The sequence below is a fragment of the Melanerpes formicivorus genome, unplaced genomic scaffold (assembly GCF_026170545.1).
Source record: "Melanerpes formicivorus ecotype bairdi unplaced genomic scaffold, bMelFor1.0.p_v2 SCAF_229, whole genome shotgun sequence".
Classification (NCBI taxonomy): Eukaryota; Metazoa; Chordata; class Aves; order Piciformes; family Picidae; genus Melanerpes; species Melanerpes formicivorus.
The window spans coordinates 250,072-276,605 of NW_027142581.1; the positions used below are offsets into that span (position 1 = coordinate 250,072).

The 26,534-nt window shown below is 51.5% G+C and overlaps 1 protein-coding gene across 2 annotated transcripts; it reads right to left on the reverse strand.

Moving 5' to 3' along the window:
• Positions 1 to 1,127: 1,127 nt before the first annotated feature.
• On the reverse strand, positions 1,128 to 24,436 carry KIF3C (kinesin family member 3C). 2 transcript variants are annotated; one of them, XM_068169865.1, is made up of 8 exons: positions 22,711 to 24,436; positions 19,289 to 19,390; positions 19,058 to 19,180; positions 18,837 to 18,955; positions 17,728 to 17,844; positions 17,362 to 17,470; positions 16,685 to 16,860; positions 1,128 to 2,131 (listed from the first exon to the last, which is right to left on the reverse strand). In XM_068169865.1, the coding sequence occupies exons 1-8, from the start codon at positions 24,121 to 24,123 to the stop codon at positions 2,056 to 2,058; spliced, it is 2,235 nt and encodes a 744-aa protein (XP_068025966.1). In that variant the 5' UTR covers positions 24,124 to 24,436; the 3' UTR covers positions 1,128 to 2,055. The 2 variants fall into 2 exon arrangements, with proteins under 2 accessions (XP_068025966.1, XP_068025965.1); XM_068169864.1 differs by lacking the exon at positions 1,128 to 2,131 and adding an exon at positions 10,404 to 15,738.
• Between the last annotated feature and the right edge of the window lie 2,098 nt (positions 24,437 to 26,534).

The following is a 26,534-nucleotide window of genomic DNA, read 5'->3' on the forward strand; positions in this document are numbered from 1 at the left end:
CAGGTATGGAGCAGTCTTGCTGGGGTCCCCACAGCTGGGAGCAGCTGCAAGCGCTGCTCAGGCAGGAGAAAAGGCAAAGGGGAAGAGCAAGCCTCAGGTGTCTGCTGAAAGGGCCTGTCATGTCCCCTCAGGGTGTAGGGGAGCTCAAGGTGGCAGTGCCTGCTGCGGGGATGGGTTTTGTTCCTTCCTGAACACAGCAAATGTACTGCAAGCTGGGCAGTGGTGCCCAGGCCAGACTAACGTTCCCATTGCTACTCCAGATGTGACTGGCCAGAGACCCCCACAGGTTATCCATCCCCACAGCACTGAAGCTGCTGAGAATCACGAGAGCATCATCAGTTTCTTCTATTCCCTAGATGTGCCAACCCAGTATCTGATCATTGTCGCAGCAGCCCTGCTTTTTGTGGCTGCTGTGACAGCGCTGTGCTGTCTCGTGGTGCAGAAAAACGTGAGTCACTGATTTTTCTCCCTTGCCATGGCTCCTTTTGACGACTGCTTGTAGCCATCAAGTGTTTCTAGCCCAGTGCTTGAATTGGCTTCTGAATTCCCGGGCTGCCTTCTGGGAAGCCTGCTTGGCTTGGAGCCAGTATCAAACTGCCCCTGACTGAATGCAAGCAGGGTGAGCCTCACTAGCTCTGGGCTGTGGCTTGGGAGGATGCTCCCTGAGTCCCTTCTGCACCTGAGGGCTTCAGCCACCTCCTCTCTCCTCAGGCACTTCTCTGGAGATTCAGAAGAGGAGCTGAAAAGTGTCAGCTTCCCCTCACACCATGACAATTAGACCAGCTACCCTCACACTCCTGAGAACCAGATCCAGCTCCTGGAGCTGCCTGTCCTGCCTGGGACACTGAAGCACTCATCCTTGCTACAAACCCCCAGCCCATCCTTGTTAGCATGCCAGAGAAGGAGCACAGCAGACCCAGCCTTAACTGAGACAGGAACCCATCCCCAACAAACCATTTCTAGGGATGGACCTGGGCATGCTGAGTTAGCAGTTGAACTTGATGACCTTAAAGGCCTTCTCCAGCCTAAGCCATTCTGCAGTTCTCTGACTCCATGTTATCATCATCATCATCATGATGCTCAATATAAACATGTTAAGAACTCAGAAGGTGGGAGTTACTTCCTCATGCTGCAATACTGTTTCTAAAAGATTTCTGTCTTTGATTCTACAACAGGCTCTCTCATATCTTGAAGGTTGAGTGATTAAGCTAGTGCCTGTCTCACATCTGGAGTAAACTGCTCCAAATGGTTCCAGGATCTTACTGAAACTATCTGACAACATTTTCCTCTCCCTTTCCCAGTGCCCCAGTAAGGACTTGCACTGACACAGCTTCAGAGAGTTAAAACAATCAAATGGTTTAATTTATTAGAATGACAGACACAACAGATGCAGGATTGCCAGGGGTGAATGCACTGACTGCAAGTGATTGACCTCAGGTTAATAAATCCTGGGTAACAACTGACAAAGATTCACAAACTTTTGCAATAGTTCTAACATGGAAAGGCAGCAGAAGTTAATCCATGTACTGCCTGTGCAGGTGGAGGAAAAGGGGCACAGCCCTGTTGACTCTCTTTCCTTCCCAACTGTTGTTGCTGCTGCTGGTGCTGGTGCCCCTGCATACTGAGAGAGGTTCCTCCTGTGGGTTTATGCCTTAGCCCCAGCTGTCCCTACTTTCCAGGTGATGTTTAGCATGATCTGGGTGGAATGATGAGTAACCAAGTCATATATGTTTACCATGCACTCTCATTTGGCTCAGGCACTCTGGCCTTCAAAATCTGAAGTTGGGTGCTTAGGCTGGCTTATCTGCACAAGGTTCTCTCCCTTAGCTATTTGGCAGGCCCTCTTTGGATCCTCATTTAACACAAACTCCTGCTGATTATAAATGACCTTGGGCTCAAAGCATACTAAATGGAATTAATTTAAATTAAATTACCTGTCCCATGGTAAGCCAGGCAGTTAGCCCACAGTGGGTTAGATGAGTGGGCAGTGAGATGGGTTGAGAACTGGCTGAAAGACAGAACTCAGATGGTTGTACTTAGTGGTGCAGAGTATAGTTAGAGGCCCATAACTCGCAGTGCTCCCAGTGGCTCAGGACTGGCTCCAGTCTTGTCCAACATCTTCATCAATGACCTGTATGGGGAGACAGAGTGGACCCTGAGCCAGTTTGCTGATGGTACCAAATTGGGAGGAGTGGCTGACATCCCATCAGGATGTGCTGACATTCAGTGAGGCCTGGACAGGCTGGAGAGTTGGGAGGAGGGGAACCTCATGAAGTTCAATGAGGACAAGTATAGGGTCCTGCCCCTAGGGAAGAATAACCTTGTGCACCAGCACAGGTTAGGGGTTGACCTGCTGGAAAGTAGCTCTTTGGAGAAGGACTTAGGAATGCTGGTGGATGAGCTGCCCATGAGTAAGCAATGTGCCCTTGTGTCCAAGAAAGCAAATGATCTCCTGGGGTGCATTCAGAAGAGTGTGGCCAGAGGTCAAGGGAGGTTCTCCTCCCCCTCTACTCTGCCCTAGTGAGGCCACATGTGAAGTATTTGGTCCAGTTCTGGGCTCCCCAGTACACGAGAGACAGGGAACTACTAGAGAGGGTCCAAACCACTCTCAGACTCCCAAACCATCTTACAAGGGCTGGGAGAAGACCAAGCTACTGCTTTCAGAACTATTTTTTATATATATATATATTTTAATGGTGATTCTGCAGTTACGATATTTCTAATCATTCTTGGAGAGAGCTGGCAAAGCTTAACCTTCCCTTTCTTGATGGAGGGAAGTGCACTGGATGTGGGGCATTGGCATTGGAAGGAGGTGCTGGGAAAGATGAGTGATGTTACTGTGGTTTGGAATAATTTTTAATTGCAGAACACCTTGGTACAGGGAAATAGAAATTCAGACAACAGTCAGACTTCAAAATGACACACATTGAACTCAAACAGGAGCTGCTGGGAGCGCTGAGAAGCTGTTGATGCTGCAGGATCCCAGGATAACAGAATCCCAGCCTAGTGGCATGTAGAAGTGACCTCTGGAGATCATCCTTTGCAAGCTCCCTGCTATCTGCTACCTCTCTGTTCAGCCTGAATTAAAAACATCACTGGAGGGTAATACAGAGAAATAGGGAAGAAGAGCCACTGGGGAGAGAAGAGTTAAATTCTCGGGTCTTCGCACAGCTGAAGTAGTACAGGCAAAAGTCCACAGGGTGTCCTCAGAGCATCAAGGAACAGCAAAACCCCTAAACCCTAACGCAGAAGCCCTTTCTGGAATCAAGGCTTCCTGTACAACTCTCTGTCTTTGGAAGTCCGTGCAATGTATTTATAACGGCTGCAGGCATCTTCCTGCTGGGGGACTTTTACAAAGGCATGTAGTGACAGGATGAAATGTAATGGCTTCAAACTGGAAGAAACCAGATTTAGAGTAGATATTAGGAAGAAATTCTTCCTCATCAGGGTTGTGAGGCACTAGAACAGCTTGCCCAGAGGACTTGTGGAGGCTCCAACCCTGGAAGAGTTCTAAGTCAGGTTAGATGGGGGCTTGAGAAACCTGTTCTAGTAGGAGGCGTCCCTGCCCATGGCAGGGGGGTTGGAACTAGATGATCTTTAAAGTCCCTTCCAATCCAAATAATTCTGTGATTCTATGCTTCTATGATCTAAAGGGTGGGGGTCAAGAGAATAGGTGGTGTGCAGTGATATGACAAGGGGCAATGGGCACAAACTGGAACCCAAGAGGTTCCATCTGAAGAGGAAGTGAAAATTCTTTCTTATGAAGATGCCAGAGCCTTGGATCAGGCTGCCCAGAGAGACTGTGGAGTCTCCTTCCCTGGAGAGATTCCAGACCTGCCTGGACATGATCCTGAGCATCCTGCTGTGTATGACCCTGCATTAGGAGGGGGTTGGACTAAATGATTCCAAGAGGTCCCTTCCAACCCCCATCATGATGGGATTCTGTGATCTCCAAGAGAATCTGAATGCTGAGACTTGTATCCAGATTTATTTAAGTTATAAGTAGCTACTCTACTTCTGTGTGCTCTGATCTTCACCACAACAAACTGTGCACCCATGTATATGTAGCATATGTTTGTCTTTGCTACTTCAGCTTCTGCCTCTTCCTTTGTACCATGGATCCTTCACTTTGTACCATGCTTGTGGCTCTTGGGACACTCACACTTGTACATTTCCACATTGTACCTGGACATGGCAGTCACAGAGGGGCAATGAGCCTCCACTGGTGTTTTTCTCCAAAGCAGGGGGGATAGACGTGTGACCCTTCTAAAGTTTTCACTTATATTCAACATTGAACATGAAAATATGCTTGTGCTTTCTTGCTGTTGCCTCTCTGTGAGACAGGAGAGAGAAACAAGGACAGAGGAAAAGTTCATGATCCTGAAGACAAACCAGCAGCTGCTCTCCTGGCTGACTCTGACACTGGTGTAGGGAAAATTAAACAGCCTGAGACTCCAACACTATTAACGAGACAATGCAGAATTTCACAGCATCATAGAATCATCTTGGTTGGAAAAGACCTTTAAAATCATCAGGTCCAACCATTAACCCAGCACTGCCAGGTCACCACTAAACCATGTCCCTCAGCACCACATCCTTATTGCTTTTCAATTTCTTCAGGGATGGGGACTCCAATTGTTCCTCATGTTCAACCCAAACCTCCTGTGGCTCAGCATGAGGCCATTTCCTATTGCCCTATAATGTGTTACTTGAGAAAAGAGACCAATGCACACCTCAGTCCAACCTCCTTTCAGGGAGTTATAGTGAGTGAAAATGTCTCCCCTGAGCTTCCTTTTCCCCAGGCTGAACAACCCCAGGTTTCTCAGCCACTCCTCACAAGATTTGTGCTCTAGACCCTTCCCCAGCTTTGTTGCCCTCCTCTGGACACACTCCAGCACCACAATGTCCTTGGAGTGAGGGGCCCAAAACCAAACCCAGTATTTGAGATGTGGCCTCACCACCAGTGCTCAGTACAGAGGGATGATCTCTGTGCTAGTCCTGCTGGCTACATGATTGCTGATCAACGCCAGGATACCATTTGCCTTCTTGACCACCTTGCAGATTTCCTTCTAATTTGAAAGGAAAGAGGATTGTTGGTGACTGGAGCATTTTTCCTGCCTGGAGTCACTTCCTTTCTCTTGGGACATATCGTGTGCATTGCCAAAGCTGACATTTCAGAACACGTTTGGCAGTTACACTTTGGGTGGAAAAATCCTTTGCCCTTGTCTGTGCCTTTCATGGATGATTTCTGAACTCCTTACAAGAAGAGCTCCTGACTGCATGGTGATGCTTAGCATTTGTCATTTCACACCTTTTATTCCCTTTGTATTACCTAGGGATGCTGCTCATTGATCTTCTGCCTCAGGTGGCAGCAAAGAGATACAACGAACATGGCAAATCCCAACTTTCTCCCATATCTCATACCCCTCCATTTTTTCCAGCTCTGCCCTGGTTTTGTCTATCCTTCCAGGAGCCCAGACTGTACTTACAGTAATCATAGATTACAGAATCATAGAAAATTGCCCAGGGAGGTGGTTGGGGCCCCATCCCTGGAGATGTCAAGTGCAGCTCAGTGTGTTCGACCCCTTTCATCAACACCTTCCTCTGACATCGCCAGCGACGGCTCGGATTCGGAAGACAACACCGGCAGCGAGGAATTCAAACAGCGCCGACTTTGCTTTACGGCCCCTCTTAGAAAAAATGGAGCGCTTGGAGGCTCGCGATTACAGCGTTCCTACCACCGCACTCCTCCCGCGAGCCCTGCCGGCCCCCGCGGATACCGACGGCTCCGACCAAGGCGGTACCGGCTGACGCACCACCGACACCGACAGCACCGGCAGTAGCAGCGGCCCAACAGCGGCCACGACGGCAGCGGAGCAGCGGTTACGGCAGCAGCCCCCACCCCTTTCCCCCGCAGCGGCTTTAGCTGCACTACTCTGCTCTGATTTAAAGCAACAGTACTCATTTTGTCATTTCTGATTGTAACGTCTTTCAGAGATTTGTTATTTAGAGTTTTGTTAAGTTTTTCTAATAAGCATAATGAATAAGTAAGCATTTGGTATTTGCAGGTACTTGGTACATAGTAATTGCAGTAAGGTGTAAGTACTTTATAATGAGTTTACATTGTATGATTTTCTTTTGGTTCGAACCTTTTTTAATTGTGTGCCTATAGGCATTTCAAAGGAGCTCCATGTAATATAGTTAAGGAATGTGTAAACAGGTTTTAATTTTGGAAAGTGTTTTTTAGTTAATGTAACAACTTTGTTCCTTTTTAGACAGCGATTTGATGGATTAATTTTAACATAGTTTTTTAAGGTTTTAAGGATCTTTGGTATTAGCATAAGTTAAGGGTTTGTTATAGGTATATTATGGAATGAGATTTTTGGTCTTATTTTGTATTTGTAATAGCTTTTAAGGATTATATATATATAATGGTACCAATAAGAGATTAATATTACTAGGATGAGCAAAAATGCTATTGGGCAAAGCAATGGAGTTCTTTTGCTCTTGCTGTTTGCCTGCAAGTTTTCTGTCTGTGAAGCTAGAGCCTGGCCAGATCTACCTTTACAGATTAAAGAAATCTTGCTACTATTAAACAATTTATGATTTTTGACCATCCTAGAGAAAATAAAAATGCAACATATCCCTAAAGCAGATTGTAAAACAGTGTTAAGGATTGTATTTATGTTTTAATCTTTGTAATGTGTTCAGGCATAATCACGTATTTTTTGTTAATAAGAGGAGTGAAATGTAAAGATTGGAACTATTAAGGTCTAAATTAATTTTTTTTACAATGTCTGTTATCTTTGACCATGTATTATACCAGCTCTGTTAAAACATTGTTATTAGTTCAACTTAAGCCTTGTACCTTGTTGGACAATAGACCACAAAAGATTTTAACTGATGTAAAAGGTCCCATTAAGATTAATGGACAACTGGTTGCAGCATGATGTGACGCATGTTGAAATCAAGGCCATAACTAGCAAAAGGGTTTATGTCCTATATGATTGTTTTAATTGTGTTGTATGAATCTGTTAGATCACTTAGTCTCAATGCATAAGCATGTTCAAGAACTGGAATAGAGAGTAACACATTTGCAGATTGATAATAATGGTCAGTTTAAAGAATTGTTTAACACTTAGGGCTGTATATCATAATTGCTTAATGATTGTATGATTAGAGAAAATGTTTATATGGATTTAAATGTTAACTCACCAGTTTGTTGTAATTTTAAATAGTTATAGGAAAAGTCAAAATCAATTATAGCACAAAATACATTTTAATGTTAGGTTATAAAAACAAAAGAGGGGAATTCAGGTATTATGTTATAAGAAAGAATAGTTAAAGCATACTACGTTCTCAAATTTTCATTTTATATGTGATTTTAAATATGATTTAACAAAACTTAGAGAGGATGTAAGAATTATGGAAGTTTTAGCTAGGAAAAATTTGAAATAAAAAGAAACAGCATTAGGCCAACGGTGAGCATTAATAGGACCCAATACCTTTCCTTAGCAGAAACAAAACACCTTATGGGGTCCTTGACTCAAGCTTTAAAGAAAACGGGGGAAAAAGAGGTCAGGAGAGTGTACAGACCCGAGTATTGGAATGGGTCTTTCCATCCTTACAACCACAACATACCATTTTTCAAACAATTTTTGAAGGTGCTCTCATTAAGACTGCACCTTTGCAAGATAAGATCCTAGGTTGGATGTCGCAGCAATCGTGGATTGGTATACCAAATATAAGGAGCAACCAATTATGGGTGCTCTGACAGTATTTACAGACGCAGGGAAGCGTTCCTGAAAAGCTGCAGTGACTTGGCAAGACAAGAGTATTAGCCAGTGGAGACATGTGATATTAGAGGCAGAACTACAGGACTCACTTCAAACTTTGGAATTGTTGGCAGTGTTGTGGGAATTACAGCATTGGATGAACCAACCTCTTAATATAGTGTCAGATTCCATGTATGTTACAGGGGTTGTATAACGGATAGAGGATGCCCTGATTAAAGATGTAACAAATAAGAGATTATATGAGTTGATGTTGAGGTTACAACAAGCCATAAGATGTAGGTCAGCATCATATTGTATTTTGCATATTAGAAGTCATAAGTTTGATGTTGGCCCGGGAGAAGGAAACGCTCGAGCAGATAAGTTGGTATCCTTATCTGTACCAGCCTCAGCCTCAGTAAAGGCCCGAGAAGCACATATGACCTTTCATCAAAATGCGAAAGGGTTAGCCAAGGAAGCATTGCACTTTTTGTTTATTGTTGTTATTATTATTATTATAGCTGCATGAATAATATTTAGATGTGTAATGAAACAGTTTGATCGTTTTACTGAATCTTTTGTAGTTGTTAAAGAAAACGGGGGAATTGTAGTACAATGGGCAAAGGAAAGAGGCCTGCAGGACCATCTGGCCTTCTGATAAGATAATGGATACCTGCAGGACTGCCTGGCGCCCTGCCAAGATAAGGAGTGCCACAGAACAATGGGTCTAGCTGAATCATCAAGAAGTGTCGCAAGGGCACTGTAGTCGTGTAATCGTGAGGGTCGTAGACAAGTAGGGGACTTGAAACAGGAGACATCTGTTGGCCCGTCTGGCAGGAAAGCAGGATGTTAAAACCACAAGAGGTAGGGTTGACATGTAATCTGTAACCAATAGTATGTTACCAAGTAGGCATAGTTATAGTAAACTGTATATAAGATGTGTCTGATGCTCAATAAAGTTGGATTCCGCTGATCACATTGATCGTATAGCGGCCCCTTCTTGCAACAACCCAGCACCAGGTGCCAATGTTTCTGGACTACCAGGACAGGTCAGAGTGCTGAAGAGAACCTCAAAGCATAGGGATTCAGTGCCTTCACATTGTTTTCTTAGGGGAAGCTTAGGGAATGTATGACAGGAATTTTCCCATCTTCCAATGTCACAGAAGAGTGCAGCAGTACCTGGGAGATAACCAGTCCCTTCCCTACTCAGTGTTGTTGCTCCCTCTTCACAGTTTCAGCTACCAAGAAGCCCATTTGCACTGGGAGTTTTGATTCACTTGAATGTCCATGGGTCCTCCCTTGATCTCTCTGTGGGTTGTTACTGTCCCCACTTCATCTCGCTTCTTGCTTTTACTCCCAGGCTTTTTGCTCCTTTTTCTTCACCCTCCCTAAGCAGATGACTACCTGGCCACCCTCCCACCTTGCTCCAGCCTCCCTGTTTGCCATCCTCCTGTGCTCTTCAGACCTTCCTCAATAGGTGCCAATAAACCAGACTGTGTCAGGGCCTGTTCTTGGCATCAGTGTCCCTAAGTTTGAAGGAGAAAAGTGAACATGTAAAATGACATGGCCTCAAAATCAACTCACCCATTCTACAGGGGCCTCTCCATGCTCTTAGAGCTCACACATTGACTTTTAATAGAATTATAGAATCATTTTGGTTGAAAGAGACCCTTAAGATCATCAAGTCCAATTGCTAACCCAGTGCTGCCAGGTCACCACTAAACCATGTCCCTCAGCACCACATCTTTACAGCTTTTCAATCCCTCCAGGGATGGGGACTCCACCACTGCCCTGGGCAGCCTGTTCCAGAATTTGACAACCCTTTTGGGAATTAAATTGTTCCTTGTGTCCAACCTAAACCTCCTCTGGCTCAGTTTGAGGTAATTTCCTCTTATCCTGTAACTCCTTACTTGGGAAAAGAGACCCACACCCACCTCAGTTCAACCTCCTTTCAGGAAGTTGTAAAGACTGAGAAGGTCTCCCCCGAACCTCCTTTTCTCCAGGCTAAACAACCCCAGTTTCCTCAGCCACTTCTCACATGACTTATGATCTAGACCCTTCACCAGCTTTGTTGCTCTTCTCTGGACCCACTCCAGCATCTCTAAGTCCTCCTTGGAGTGAGTGACACCAAACTGAACCCAGTATTTGAGCTCATACCTAGCAAAACCAGCTTCTGCTGTTCAGACTTTGTCGCATTGAAGCTTCCTGCATATCACAGTGATTTTAGCACAAATGCTCCATCTTAGACAAAACAGGAGGAATCCATGGTGGTGGGCAGGCATTGGTGCCCATTTGTGGGAGCATCAGGAGACCAAATCCTAGATCCTTGTCTCTCAACACCCCTAGCCCATGAAGTGCCTCCAGACCTGGCCGCTCAATGCAGAGCTGCACTCATCGTCTGTGGCATGGCAGTGCCATAGGCTCCCAGCTGGCTGTAGCTGAGGATGAAGTAGGCTGCAGACGCCCTTTCCAATGATGCTCATTCCTTTATTGATGTCATTGCCAGTTTTTGAAGGGTGCTGTCGCTTTCTGGTTGCTTCCAGCACTGGGTCAAAGCTACATTACAGCATATTGAAGAGGTGTCCATCCAAAGCCAGAGGGAGGGTGGGATTAATGACCTCTCTCCATACAGTATGTATAATATATATATATTTATAATATGTCCTGTATATTCTTATGTATAGAGTGACAAGGATGGGCCACCACACAGTAAACTTTTGATTCCTAAATAGATCACCAGAGCAACAGGCACAAAAATTTGGTCCTAATCGAGGCCCTCACCTTGTCAATTAGCCTGAAAGAGACCCCAACCCCCCTCCACACCAAAAAAAAAGAGCAGAAGTCTAAACTGTGAACCCCAAAATAACTAAACCACCCACCACCACCACCACAAAAAAAATCCCCCAGCCCAGCCCTGTATTCCCCCTCCCCCCACCCTGGGATGTGCAACAAGGCTGGTGAGAGGCCTTGAACACAAGCCCTATGAGGAGAGGCTGAGGGAGCTGGGATTGTTTAGCCTGGAGAAGAGGAGGCTCAGGGGTGACCTCATTGCCCTCTACAACTACCTGAAAGGTGGTTGTAGCCGGGAAGGGCTTGGTCTCTTCTCCCAGGCAACCAGCACCAGAACAAGGGGACACAGTCTCAAGCTGTGCCAGGGGAGGTTTAGACTCGAGGTGAGAAGAAAGTTCTTCACCGAGCGAGTCGTTCATCATTGGAATGGGCTGCCCAGGGAGGTGGTGGAGTCACTGTCCCTGGAGGTGTTCAAGAAGAGACTGGACATGGCACTTGGTGCCATGGTCTAGTCATGGGGTATGTGTTGATAGGTTGGACTCAAAGATCCTCGAGGTCTCTTCCAACCTTAGTTATACTGTGATACTGTGATACTCTGTACAGTCACTCAGGTGGATGGTTGATAGGTCTCTTGGCTACACGCACACACCCCACGCACGCCGCTGCACACGCTCCCACGTCAGTACACACACACTGACACACCAACACCCAATGTCACAAACACAGTAGAGCTTGCTGCAGTGATACAGGAAGGCTGGGCAAGGGCATGGAAACACAGAATGACTTTGGCTGGAAAAGACCTTTTAAGATCATCAAGTCCAACCATGATCTAACTCTAGCAGTTCTGGTGCTAAACCACAGCCCTCAGCACCACATCTTGCTGTCTTTTTAGCACCTCCAGGGATGGTGATTCAACCAGCTTCCTTCAGAGCCTGTTCCAGTGTTTGATAAACCTTTTAGTGAAGAAGTTTCTTCTAATATCCAACCAAACCTCCTCTGGTGCAACTTGAGGCTGCTTCCTCTTGTCCTGGTTACCTGGGAGGAGTCCTACCCTCACAACACTTCAACCTCCTTTTAATAAGTTGTAGAGAGTGAAAAGGTCTCCCCTGAGCCTCCTTTTCTTCAGGCTATACAACCCCAGCTCCCTCAGCTGCTCCTTGTAACAGTTGTGCTCTAGACCCTTCACCAACTTCATTGCCCTTCTATGGACACAGTTCAGGACCTCAACATCTTCCTTGTAGTGAAGGCTACAAAACCAAAGACAGTACTCAAGGTGCGGCCTCACCAGTGCCCAGTACAGGAGGACAATCACTCCCCTGGTCCTTCTGGCCACACTATTGCTGATCCAACCCAGGATGCTGTTGGCCTTCTTTGCCACCTGGGCACACACTTGCTCATCTTCAGCTGGCTGTCAACCAACACACCCAGGCCCTTCTCTGCTGGGCAGTTTTACTACCACTCTTCCTCAAGCCTGGAGCACTGCAGGGGGCTGTTGTGACCCAAGTGCAGGACATGGCACTTGGCCTTGTTGAAGCTCACCCCACTGGCCTTGGCCCATTGATCCAGCCTGGCCAGGTCCCTCTGAAGATCAGCCCTGCCCTCCAGAAGATGAACACTCCCTCCCAAGAAGAACACACCACCATGGACTTGTCTGGTCTCAGCTCACATCACCATCATCTGCTTTCGACCTTCCTCAGGGTTTGTGCTAAGAAGGCTGAGAGGTTGCCAGAGTCATGGAGAGAGATGGAGATTGTCAGACCCATGCACACCAGAGACATGATACAAGCAGCACCTGCTTGTATCAAGTGTGCACTTGCAGCCCGCAAAGCCAATCAGATCCTGGGCTGCATCAGGAGAAGTGTGGCTAGCAGGTCGAGGGAGGTGATCCTCCCCCTCTACTCAGCCCTGGTGAGACCCCACCTGGAGTACTGTGTCCAGTTCTGGAGCCCCTATTACAAGAGGGATGTGGAGGTGCTGGAACGTGTCCAGAGAAGGGCCACGAGGATGATCAGAGGGCTGGAGCACCTCTCCTATGAGGACAGACTGAAGGAGTTGGGGCTGTACAGTCTGCAGAAGAGAAGGCTCCGAGGTGACCTAATTGTGGCCTTCCAGTATCTGAAGGGGGCCTACAGGAAGGCTGGGGAAGGACTTTTCAGGATATCAGGTAGTGATAGGACTAGGGGGAATGGAATGAAGCTGGAGGTGGGGAGATTCAGGCTGGATGTGAGGAGGAGGTTCTTCACCATGAGAGTGGTGAAACCCTGGAATGGGTTGTCCAGGGAGGTGGTCGAGGCCCCGTCCCTGGGGGTGTTTAAGAGCAGGCTGGATGAGGCTCTGTCCAGCCTGATCTAGTGTGGGGTGTCCCTGCCCATGGCAGGGGGGTTGGAACTAGATGATCCTTGTGGTCCCTTCCAACCCTGAATGAAACTATGAAACTATGAAACTATGGATGTTGAAAGATGCTCATCCCCTCCTGCACTGCTTGTTAACTCATCCTGTGCTCTGCTGGAAGGGCTTCCATATGAAGCCTACCATGACCATGGTTCTGCTGGATCTGGACCTGTCCTTTGCTGTGACACAGGTAAGTACTAGTGTGTGCTGTGGGAGGTGGGTGTGCAGCACATCTACCCTTCAACATGATGCTCCATGGCCTGGGACACGCCAGGGTGAATGAGAGGCCACCATCAGCTCATGAGCTTGGTTTCCCATGCTCTGGGTAGATAACTGAGGTAAAAGAGACAGTGGTTCATCTTCCTGGGGCTTCATGAGCTGCTGATCCAGCCAAAGGTGAACTTGAGGCACAAGCTGCTGATACAGCTGAAGGTGAAGTTGAGGCAATTAGAAGAGAAAGGAGGAAAATAAATTGCTGCAGGCAACCCTGCAGACAGCTTCTGTCCTTTAAGGTCTGTGCTTCTTGACCCTGACTCCCAGATGCTAGCCTGAAAATGAGATAAAGAACTGCATCTCTCATCCACCATGTCCCACTGGGACAGAGCCAACTTGCTGCAGGGGATGCTCATGGACAACCTGCTGCTGGTGGTACCTGCAGGCAGAAGCTCACCACAAGCTGCAGAAGAGACTCACCTCTCATTCCTACAATGTCCTTCCTCCTGCACCCTCCTCTCCAGGCTGAGCACAGACCAGACCTGACTGCTGCTGGATGCAGATGAGCTCAGTTATGGGAGCAACCTACAGCTTCCAAAATTGCCTACAAGCCAGCTGCTGGGGTAGAGGAGAAGAGGGCAAAGATATCAGAGAAGAAGAAGTTGTTATGAGGCACAGGTGGGTAAGAGAAGATGGTGGCAGAAGGTGACAATCAAGAACATGAGGCAGGATGTTACATAGGATGGGGAGATGACACCCTGTGGGACTTGTCAGTGGATTTGTCAGGTGATGGATGGAAAGGTCTGTGGATCCCCCAGCCCACCTACATGGAGCATGCTGACACCTTTGTTGGGTGGGACTTGCACTGCTCTAAAGTAGACACACAGCCCACGTCTCTGCTTCATGTCTGTTCCTCATTCAGTCTCTGCCCCTCACCCTGGGTCCTGTGTGCACGAATCATCAGAGTGTGGGGTAGAAGCAATTGTCTTTGTCACCAGAAGACTGTTCCTACCTGCAGTCTTCTCAGATCTGCCTTCCCAGGGACTGGCCTCAGCGTATGTCCCTCTGAAGACCTGAACTCTCCCATGTGAACCTGGGGGTTGCTCCCTCATTTATTAGCATCTTGTCAAACAAAGTGGGATCTCCTTCACCTCCACCCATCTGGAAACCACAGCCATTGGCCTCACACTGCCAGGGATGGTCTTCAACAAGAATCCATCTTCCCTCATCCCAACTACTGAAAGCTGAATCAATCAGGAACACCAAGCAATGTCCTGGCACCTACATGTGCTTCTGCCCAGGACAGGTTTCAGATCACCAGAGTGGCCTCGTGGCTTGTCCCCTCTTACCCGTTTCACATTCATCCCTCCACGACCTATGCAATCACCGGGAAATTTCTCCCAGCTATGAAGTGACCTCCACATGGTATCACCCAGCCTGAAGGAGAGTGATGCTGACATCACTCCTCCAGGCAACACCATCTTCTCCAGCATTTCTTCAGTGCCTTTAGTTGCCAGGATGGTGGACACTCACCTCTGGTTTCACTTAGGTAGCATTGCTCCCCAGACTATGTGTATCTTTGGGAGGGGTGGGTGGAAGGAGATGGAGATTTCCACCTCCTGTTCTTGCTGTAAGGAGCTAAGCACCCACTTAGTCAGGGATAGGATCAAGCTGAGTGTCAGGCAGTGGAACAGGACAAGGCTAGCCATCTCCAGAGCATGGCACAGGTGAACAAAGTCCTGGGAGCACCAGAACTGACTTGGTTTGGTTGATCTGTAAGCCCTCTCTGTGGATGGAGCTGGCATTCCTGGAGTTACAGCCATGCCCAGAAGTCAATGAGATGTCATTGCTGCCACCACTGTTGAGGCAGGCTTGAGAGCCACTCTGAGCCTCTCACAAGCCCAGTGAAAGGTGCTGCCACCGTGATGGTCTCCAAATTTGAAGGTGGTCTCTCCATTTGAAGCCTCCAAATCCTTGTAGAAATCACCAAATTCCACAGGATCCACCAAAGAAAACACAGCACCAGAGTCCAGGGCTGCCTCACCTTCCGCTGAAGCCACCAGAGAGAGGCACAAGCCCTCCCCTGCCTGCTCTGTGGAGCACAATGGCAAGCAATAGGCCGGCAGTGCCCTACCACAGGAGCATCAACATGGTGCCCGCTTCCAGCCTTGGATGTCCTCCAGTCCAAACGCAGCTCCTGACCCTGCACATCAACAACTCCATAAATAAATACCTTAAATAAATAAAGTGACAGATCCAGGTTGGGGGGGGAGGGGCGGGGGGAAGGTGAGCAGCTCCCCTCATCCCGGGGGCTGTCCATCCGTGTCTCACAGGAACACAGGCGCACACAGAAGTAGCTGAAGACAAAGACGAATGGGGACTGGTAGAGGTGCTGCCAGCTGGGGCCCCTTCCCAGCCCTTGGCAGGGGCACAGTCCTTGCTGCTGAGTCAGTGAGGGGGATGAGGGGGTGCAGGATATCACTCCTGAGCTGACATGGTGGCAGTGCGCGGGGAGCTGGCAGCGAGGGACACATGCATGGTGGAGGAGGGCAGTGACCGCGGCGTCTGGCACCTGCATGGGGAGAAAAAGGGTTCCTTCTCCTTCCCCTGCCTTCCACTTCCCGAAATCCAGACATCTTCTCAGGCATTTGCTATGGTGGCAGCAGGAAAGGACAGCCAGCACGGGGCAGGACAATACCTCATGTCTTACCATCTGTGATATGTACATCACAGAACAGTTGGGGGTGGACAAGACCTCCAAAGTCCATCTAGTCCAAGGCCCCTGCAGTCAGCAGGGACATCTTCAGCTACAGCTGGCTACTCAGAGCTCCATCCAAGCTGACCTAGAATGTTCCTGGGGATGGCACATCAACCACCTCTCTGGGCATCCTGGGCCAGGGTCTCACCATGCTCAGCACAGTTTCTTTTTTCTATCAAGTCTGAATCTCCCCTCTTTTTAGTTCAAAGCCATCACCCCTTGTCCTGTCCCAACAGGCTCTGCTAAAATGTCACAGAATCATGGAATCATTTTGGTTGGAAGAGATCACCAAGTCCAATTGTTAACCCAGCATTGCCAGATCAGCATTAAATCATGTCCCTCAGTCCCTCTCCGTCTTTCTCCTCAGTCCCTTTAAGCACTGAAAGGCCACAATAAGGCCTTCTCTTCTCTGGGCTGGACAACACCAACTCTCTCAGTCTGTCCTCAGAGCAGAGGTGTTCCAGCCCCTTGATCAATGCTGTGGCCTCCTCTGGACCTACTCCAGCAGGTACATGTCCTTCTTGCGTTGAGGACCCCATAGCTGGACATCATCTTTCCTGTCTTGAGATGTACATGATGATGTGACATCATCACCCTGTTTTTATAGCCATGCAACAGCTGTTCTCAAAGCTATATCCAAAAGCTCGTGGCCAGTTTCAGCCCCAAAAGGAACAGAAGGCTTGCAGCTCTGCTGAGTCCTCCACCTGCCCCAAGTCCATGCCCCAACTCCCACACGTATCTCCCACCTTCTGGCACTCACCAGGAGCGGGACTTCCTCACCCGGGATGACACTGGCCTCTCCAGGAAGCTGTCCAGGTGCATCAGCCTCTCCAGGTGGAGAGCCCAGGGGTCCTGCTCTGCTGTGTCCTTGCTCCACTCAAACTCGAAGATGGCTGGAGGGGAAAGATCCAGCTCCAAGAACATGATGTTCTCAGCCTGCAGAAGGACAGGACAAAGGCAAAATCAACACAAGGAGTCACCATATAGCAAAGCTTCATCAAGACCACGCTACTGAGAGAAGCTGATCACCATGCCAGGGAGCAGGACCCTCCTCTGGCTGCCACAGCCACAGGGCAAGCTCCAGACTGGACCCCAGGCTTCCTGCTCTGCTCAGGTCTTCTGGTCTTTCCTGGGGCTGAGTCCAACAGCAAGGCTGAGTGACCCTGTCCTTTGAAATGGCAGGAGCTGCCAGAGCCAGTGAGCCAGCAGCTCAAGGATCAGCTAAGAGCATGGCTACTCATCCTACTAAGGTGGGGATAAAACTGGGAGCTTGAAATGATGCATGCTAAATCATCTTGAGTTTGTTTACTCCATCTGCTCTCCCACTGTTCATCAGTCTGTCTGTCCATCCACCCACCCATCCATCCCCCCATCCATCCATCCCCTTTATCCAATGAGTTCTTGTCCCCTCAGCACCTACGGGTGCCCCGTACTTACTCGGTACCGAGGATGGGACCCCATGGCCATGGCCACGCGAGCATACTGGCTGATGGGTCTCTTGTACCCCACTGCAGAGGTAGGCCGCTTCTTCATTTGGCTGCTGCTTCTGAAAGGTAAATTAAGGAAGGACCATGTGCTGGAGAACACAAATACCTACTAAAAACAGTGACAAATGGAGCCTGTCTACAGTGGGCAAAGGGTAGCCTTTCCTCATGGGGCTTGGCTTGGAGAAGATTTCCACCTGCAGGCAGCCGCAAGCATCCCAATGGCCCTGCCCCAGCCCTGAGGACATCCTTGCCCTGCTTGCTAAGTGAAGCTTTGTGCCCACAGGTTGCCAGTGCTGGGTCAGGGTTGGGGACATACCCTCCAGTGGGCACCAATGGCTGGAACTTCCACTGGTCCTCCTCACCGTCAAAGTACAGGCGGTTCATGATTTTGTTCTTCTCTTCCGGTGGGATGAAGTTCTCGATGATCAAGTACCTGAGTGAGTGATGGGCACAGAGAAAGACAGAGTGGGAGCAGTGGGGTGGGAAGGAGATAGAAAGGATGGAGTTAATGTGACAAATGACAGAAAACACATCAAAAAGGGAGAGAAAAGAGGTATCAGGAAGAGAGGGAGACCCAAGGAAGTGAGAAAACATCCAGAGGATGGAAACATAATGGAAATAGGGAGGTTGAAGGAATAGATCCAGTGACAGGAAGGTGAGAGAGGAAGAGGATGGCAGGACACCAGAGAGAAGTGAAGACATTCAGCAGCTTCTCAAGCCTTCCTCCAGGCAGAAGCTCCCCCTCTCCTCTCCACCTATCTGCTCTCTCCAGAAGATTAATCTCTTACTGGGAGGCTCCTGGAGGAAACTGCTTCAGCTTGCATCAGGAGAGGTTTAGATTGGAGATGAGGAACAATTTCTTCCCCAGAAGGATTGCCAAGACCTGGAATAGGTTGCCCAGAGCGATGCTGGGGTCACCATCCCCCAAGTGGTTTACAAGCCATGTAGATGTGGTACTGATGGACATGGTTTATTGGTGACCTGGCAGTGCTGGGTAAACGGTTGGACTTGATGATCTTAAAGGTCTTTTCCAACCATAACAATTCCATGATTCTGTAATTCCAGAGGGAAAGCACTGCCCAGCTTTAGCGGGTGCCACCACTGACAGCTCTCATGGGCCTGGGACTCACCCCATGTTCCCCCAAAGCTGCTGTGGCCAGAGAAGGCTCTCCAGGTGCCCTCAAGGGACACTTACCTCCAGCTCCCCCCACCGTGTCACATAATTCAGCCACAGCCCACCCTGCTATGAGCTGCGCACCACAACTCCGCTCTATGCACTGCAACTCTGCTCTGCATACCTCAGCTCTGTTCTACACAGCCTTGTTGTTCTCTGTGTACCCCAACTCGGCTCTGAGCACCCCCCTTTTGCTCCACATTCCCTGTGCAGCCTTGCCCAGGGACGGGGGACACTTGACCACCGCCTACTTCAGCTTCAGCTCCCGCGTCTGCTCGTTCTGTGCCTCCTCCAGGTCCTGCCGCACGCGGATGTACTCGTTGTGCTGGTCCTGGATCTCTACCTTCACAGCCTGCAGCTTGGCATAGAGCTGGGGAAGAGGAGCAGGCCCTCAGCCCCATGGCTCAGGGGCCGTGGAGAGCCCTGGGGCTCTGGTGGCCAGAGGGACAGTTGTCCCCACCTGCCATCTCACCTTCTTCAGCTTCTTGGTTTTGATCTCCACCTCCTGCTGCAGGGAGGTATAAGTCTCACGCAGCTCCATGGTCTCCTCGTCCCGCAGCAACATCTCCTGCTGCATCTCCCGCTCCCGGCGTTTCTGCAGCGCAGGGAACAAAGCTCAGAGCTGGGATGGGCAACCCCCCCAGTCCCACCCCAGGACACCTGCATCATCCATCTAAGCCAGGGGAGGCCCCCATGCCATTACCTGCTCAGCTATCTCCTGCCGCTTCAGCTCCAGCATCTTCTGCTGTTTGTTGGTGTGGTCCACGATGGTCCTGCCACCGATAAGCAGCTTGCTCTCCATTGCCTAGGGGAAGGAAGAGCAGGGTTGGGGGGTGGAGCATGGCTCTGCCACTAACCACCTCTGTGGGGTTCACCCCAGGCCAGCCTCGCAGGGTGGTCACTTCCATCCCTGATCCCTGCCCTGGGCACCTCATCCTCAGTCCTGCTTTTGCTGGGGTGGAGCTCTCGGTGTGGTACACAAAGAGGCCAGCTAAGGGGGTGGAGAGGAGGTGTGAGTGACGTGCCCCCTCCATGGGGATGTGGCAGAGGGCTGCTGGCACTAAGCCCAGACTGTTTCAGGTCTCGCTTCCTTCCGCACAGCTATGAGCTGCACATCATGCTGTGGATGTGCAGCAGCTGCCAGCAGTGGGGACCTGGACCTGGCCAAGACATGGTGAGCTGTGCCAAGCTGGACAGGGGATTTAGCTCCAAGCCCAGAGGGATGTGCCAGGGAGATGGTGCAAGAAAACCACCCACAGCAGCACTTTCCATAGCTCAGATGGACTCTAGGATGATGCATAGGCATCCTGATCCCTTCCTTCTATTCCCCCTCATCCCACCACATCCCATCCCATTTCACAGAATTGCAGAATGGTGGGGGCTGGGAGGGAACTCTGGAATTATCTAGCCCAACCCCCCCTTATAAAGCAGGGTCACAGACAGCAGGTTGCCCACAATCACAGTGCCAGGCAGGTTTGGAATCTGTCCAGAGGAGGAGACTCCACATCCTCTCTGGGCAGCCTGGTCCTGGGCTCTGGTGCCTTCACAGTAAAGAAGTTTCTCCTCATCTTCAGATGGAGAACCCAGGAGGGGTTCCAGTCCTGCCTGCCCCTTGTCCTGTCACTGAGTGCCACTGGGCTGGTCCCATCCTCTCGTCCCTCATCCTTTAGATATTGATCAGCATTGAGAAGATCCCCTCTCAGGCTGCACTTCTCCAGGCTAAACAACCCCAGGTCTCTCAGCCTTTCCCTCTCAGATATGGTCCAGTTCCTTCAGCATCTTTGTATCCTCTGCTGGACTCTCTCCAGTAAGATCAGGAGGACTATGTCTAGCATTTAATCTAGTTTAGACTAGTATTCAGTATTTCTAAGGTTGGAAGGGACCTCAAAGATCATCGAGTCCAACCTGTCACCACAGACCTCAGGACTAGAGTTAGGGAGGACACTACTGCCCACTGCAGGCTTGAACTCATGACCTTCCCATTAAGGGTCTGATGCGCTACCAACTGAGCCACATCCCAGTTCCTTGTCTCTCTTGAACCGGGGAGCTCACAATTAGACCCAGAATTCCAGATCTGGTGTCACTAGGGCAGAGCAGAAGTGGGGGGAACCTTCCTTGACCTGCTGGCCACACTCTTCTGAATGCACTTGAGGAGACCATTTGCCTTTGTGGCCATGAGGGCACATTGCTGGCTCATGGGCAACTTGTCCAACAGCACTCCTAGGTTCTTCTCAGCAGAGCTGCTTTCCAGCAGGTCATCCCCTAACCTGTACTGGTGCAGGGGGTTATTGCTCCCCAGGTGCAGGTCCCTAAGCTTGCCTCTGTTGAATTTCATGAGGTTCTGCTCTCCAGCCTGGTCAAGTCTCTACAGGCCCCTCATTCCTCGCATCTTCTCTTCCAAGTGCAGTTCTCAGCTGGTCCCTGTTGCAATCCATGCTGGCCTGTGCCCTCCCTGGTGTGTCCTGCTCCAGCAGAACTGGGAGAGACCAGAGTGGGTCTAGCTGGGTGCTGGGGTGTTGGTCAGGACATGGTACTGCTAGCCCTTCCAGTGGGGTCCAAGGATGAAAAGGTTTATCAGTGATTCTGTGTCACTGCAGCTGCCTTTGGCATGGGCACTATGAGGCTATTAAACACCTGAGCAGGACACAGGGCTCTTTCCACATTGTTCCTCCTTGGCAGAGCTGCCCATGGGCACCAGAAAACCATCCAGTATACCCCAAAATGTCCTGCATGGCAGTGCCCAGTGTGGTAAGTATCATGGGAGGCTCTGTCCCTCTGTTGCTGGTACATGGTGGGTTTTCTCCCCTGGGGTGATGTCTTTCTGGTGTGACTGTGCCATATTCTCATGCTCAGAGGGTCTTGGTATGGGGAGCAGCTCCAAAGGCCACCAAAAGGGATGTGGCATCACCTTGCCTCTGGCCCTGCCTCATTACTCAGCAGTTACAGGACACACCATGGCCCTGAGCCAGCCCCACTGTGCCATGTCAGATGAGGAGACCTCCTGGGATGGCTGCCAGACACAACCTGCACTCCACCAGCTGCAGGGAGCCCACCTCTGTACTGAGCATCATAACTGCCAGGACATGCCCTGTGGGGCACCAGTCACACTAGCTGGTGACCAGTGTCCTGAATGCATCCTGGTGTGAGCCAAGGCAGGCCATGGCCTCTCTGCCAGTATCCAGGCATGGCCATGCACCCCTGGGCATGATCATGTACCCCTGGGTACAGTCACAAGTCCCTGGACACTGCCACGGGTCCTTTGGTACTGACATGCACCTCAGCCCACTGCCATGCACTCCTAGGCACTGCCATGCATCCCTAGGTACAACCAGTCATCCCTGGGGCTGCAACACACACAGGCCCTGGAGGACGGTATGAGAGCATCCCCCTGTTCAGCTCTGAAACCCCAGGCAGGGACCCACACCCCAGGCATGTCCCTTCCCCGAGGGCTCCATGCTAGGTCTCCAGCCTGGCCATAGTGGTGAGAGAGGGGCTGTGTTAAAGCATGACATGGAGGGTCAGGGTGTCATGGCTCCATCCTCAGCACAGTGACCATCATCCCAGCCCTGCAGCAGCAATGGACAGGGATTAATGAACCCCCAGCCTCACCAGGGATGGAAGCAGGGATGGAGTGGGGCAGTGGGGCAGCCCCAGACCTCTAATATGGCCACCCAGGGCTAGACTGGGGTTGCCACAGACCCTCTCGTGCTCAGCCCCACATCCCTGAGCACTCTGGAGCATGCCAGAGCTGGCACATTCCCAGGGCCACAAGGGATGAACCTTCATCACTCCCTAACCTTGCCACAAGTTGCTTCGTTGTGTCAAGAGTCATGAGAGCTGAGCACAGCAAACTTGTGCCAGCAGAGATCCACCCTCCCATGGACCTTTCCACCCTGTGCCCCCATAAGCTGCCATACAAGGTCCCAATGCAGGTTCAAGTCTGAAAGCAACCTCAGCCTAGCACTACACAGGAGCATGGGGCTGCTCTCGGACACCCTGCTTGGACATCTTGCTCAGGCACACTGCTGGGGCACCTTGCTTGGGACCCATGTGAGCACCCCACTCCAAGATGGAGACAAAGCAGGTCCCCCAGCACGGCTCGCAACGGCACATGGTGACACATACCTTGAATTTGGTGGCCAGCAGCTCTGTGGCCTCCTGTTCCTTCCACAGATCTTCTATCATCTTCTCCTTCTCCTGCAGCAGCTTTTGCTTCTCCTCGCTCACCAGGTTATGGTCATCCTGGATTGCAGCTTTCTCCTCTTCCAACCTCTCCTTCTGCTCCTTCAAGTAATTCTCCATGTTCTTCTCCAGACCGTCCTCATTGTCGTCATCCCCTTCATTCTCTGTGGTGCCTTCTCCATCCACCATCTTCTTCCTCCGGCTGCTCCTTCTCCTCTTCTTCCCCAGCATGCCACGTTTCTCCAGCTGGGCTTTCAGACGGACAATCTCCTCCTGAAACTCCCGCAGCAAGGTGTCCTTGGGGTCCTCGTTCACCCGGGGCTTGTTCTTGATGTTCTTGGCCCTGTTGGCAAACCTGAGGGTGGAGAGGCTCTCGTCATAGCTGTGAGAGGCCGGGCCCAAGGTGGCCACCATGATTGTCTTGGCGTTGCCCCCAAGGGAGTCCTGCAGCAGGCGGGTCAGCTTGGAGTCCCGGTAGGGAATGTGCGTGCTCTTGCCATCCACAAGGGCAGAGATTACATTGCCCAAGGCGGAGAGGGAGAGGTTGATCTTGGATGCTTCCTTGGGACGCTCTCCGTGGGTCCCCATTTTGCTCCGGCGCTCGCTGCCAGCCAGGTCCACCAGGTTGAGCTTGCCCATGCGGATGTGTTCCTCCCCGTCTGGCCCCATCTCACTGCACTCGATGGTGATGAGGAAGATGGCATGGGAGCGGGAGCTGTGCTCGTTCATGTTGGTGCTGCCCACAGAGCGTGTCTGGCTCCCCAGGTTCATCACGTGCTCAATCTCCTTGACGTTCTTGGTCACAAAGGAGGAGAGGTCCTTGATGTACACCCCTGTCTCGGGATTTTCCTTCAGCTCCAGCTTCTTGCTCTGATCTTTGGCGAGGAGGTCCCTGATTTCCTCCTGGTAGATCTCCAGGTAGGAGGCCCTCACCAGGTACTGCTGGTTCTGTGAGCGGGAGATGTGGGTGAAGATGTGCTCGAAGGACATGGGGATGATGCCCCTCTTCTCCGGCTCTGTCCAAGCCCCCTCCATGGTGTAGGTCTTGCCCGTCCCGGTTTGGCCGTAGGCAAAGATGGTCCCGTTGAAGCCCTGCAGCACGCAGTCTATCAGCGGCCGGACGGTCTCATCGTAGAGATCCGCCTGCTTGGAGCTGGCGTCGTAGACGGCATCGAAGGTGAAGGTCTTGGGCAGCTCCCCGGGGACGGCGCGGGGGTTCCGGATGCTCACCTGCCCCAGCTTCACGTCCAGCTCCAGAACACGTTCGTAACCTGCCGCCTCCTCCTTCCTGCTCATGGGCCGGCACCGGGCCACCACCTTCAGCGCTTCGCAGCCGCTGCGGGACTTACCGGCCATGGCGGCGGCGGGCGGAGCCGGACAGCGGCGGGGAGCGGCCCTAGGTAGGGGTTGGGGAGCTCAGCCGCGCCGCACCCGCAGCATCCCCAGGGCCGGGGTTGGGCCGGGGCTGGGCCGGCGGGAGCAGCCGGGCCGGAGGGTGAGCGGAGCAGCGGAGGGGCGGGGAAGGCTCAGCCGCGCCGCCCCCGCAGCATCACCCGGGCCGGGGCTGGAGCCGGGACCGGGGCCGGGCGGGGCCGCAGCGTGCGGGGATCCAGGGATCGGCGGGGGGGCCCCGCCGGGCGCTCGCTCATGGCAGCCCGTGTGCGGGGCCGGGCAGGGCGGGGGCCGGGGCGGCGGGGGGGGCCCGAGGGGGCCGGGCAGAGCGGCTGATTCGCTGCTCAGACGCAGACGCACGGGCAGGGACACGGGCAGGAGGGTGCGCGGCCGCCCCGGTCCCCCGCCCGACCCCCGCCCGGCACGCCGGGAGCTGTAGTCCGGCCTTTGTGTGGCGGAGCGGGGAGCGGGAGGGAGCTGGGGTGCGGGGCTAGGGTGCAGGATACAGTACCTAGGATTGGGATGCAGGAGCGGGATGTAGGATATAGAGTGCAGGATTGGGATGCAAGATACAGGGCTGAGAGGTAGGATGCAGGATATGGGCTGAAGGATGCCAATTCAGGATGCAGGATGGAGACTGGGATGCATGACTGGGATGCAGGCTGGGATATGGGATGCAGGATACAGAATGAAAAATTGAGATGTGGGATGAAGGATGCAGAACTGAGATGCAGGATACAGAAACAGGATTGAGATTCAGGGACTGTGATGTGGGATGCAGAGTGTAGGATAGGATGCAGAACTGGGATGTGGAACACAAGGTACATGAGGTGGGATGCAGGGTACAGGACTGGTATGTGTGATGGAGGCTACAGGATGTGGGTTGCAGGATAAAGGACTGGGACACAGGATGTAGTGTGCAGGTTACAGGATGAAGGATGCTGTGTGCAGGATGGAGAGCCAGGAGAGGGCAGGGTGAGGTGCCCAGCTGCAGCAGTCCAGCAGGGACAAAGGCCCTTCCTTGGGCCTGGCAGCCAGAGCAGGGATATCTTCCCACATCGCATCTCCTGGAGCATCACCCTTGCCAGCCACGCCTACGGTGTTTCAGAGTCACTGGGCTGCCCCAGGCTGTGCGAGCATCTCTCTATAGCACACTCCAGCCCTGGTCCCCAGTCCTGTCCCTCTGGCAGCCCTGGCATGGCTGGAGCATCCCTGCATGGGTTCACTTGCAGCCCAGCAGGAATAATCCCCGGTGCTTTACAGGGGGGGAAAGCAGCCCCAGCATCAGAAGATTAAACATTCTGGTGGTTAATCAAGTCTCAGCAGCCACCCGTTCCCTGGAACCAGAGATTATCCCATAATTAATTAATTAGGGTATTTTGAGCTGTACACAGGGCTGCCTGGTGCAACTCAAGGCCTCCATCTCCAGAAGGAGCTTTAAGGGTGGGAGACAGTCCCCTCCCTGAAGGCTCAAGGGGACAGAGGTGACAAAGGAAGGCACAACTGGAGGGGGGATGGAAGGGGGATGCAGCAGGGATGGAGGGGAGATGAGAACGTGGGGGAGGACAATGGAGGAAGGGTGGAGAAGATGATGGGGTGGGTGGAGAGGAAGGAAGCTTCATGGAGGGCATGATGGAGGGGGAGTGGAAGGGGTGATGTGGCAGAGATGGAAGGAGGGTAATGCAGCAGTGATGGAGGGGGGGTTGAAGGGGGATGGGAGAATGCATGGAGGGATGGAGGTCATGGTGGAAACAGGATGGAGATGATGGGGAGGGTGGAGGGATGTAGAGGATGATGGGGGGGGAGGAGGTATGAAGGAGCAATGCAGAGGATGGGGGTGGCTATGGAGGGAGGATGGAGAAGGGATGGAGGAGGCAATGGGGGATGGAGGAGTGGTGGAGAGGGGGATGGAGGGAATGGAGGAGGGATGGAAAGGGCAATGAGGGGATGGAGGGAGTAGAAAACAGAAGGAGAGGATGATGGTGGGTATTATAGAGGGTGTGACTGCTGGAGACTAGGATGCCCTGGGGCAAGGACAGGACACTGCAGGACTGGGGCTTATCCCACACCAGCCTTCAGAGTGGGGCTGGGAAACACCATACCCCATGGATGTGTCAGAGGGTCCCACCAAGTTGTGATGCCCCTTCTCCCCATGGGTATTCAGGGCAGTTGTACCCCTGGATCCATTCTCTTCCCAGCCTTGGCCTCTGTCAGTGCCTGGCACTGCTCCATGGGACTGTCACAGCCCCTGTGGATGACGCAGGGCAAGATGATGCAGGGGTCTGCACCAGGGCCACCTCCCTTCTCCTGCTCTGTCCTAGTGAAGGGTCTGTCCATGGAGTCCTGCAGATGCCCCACACCATAGGCAAGGCTGT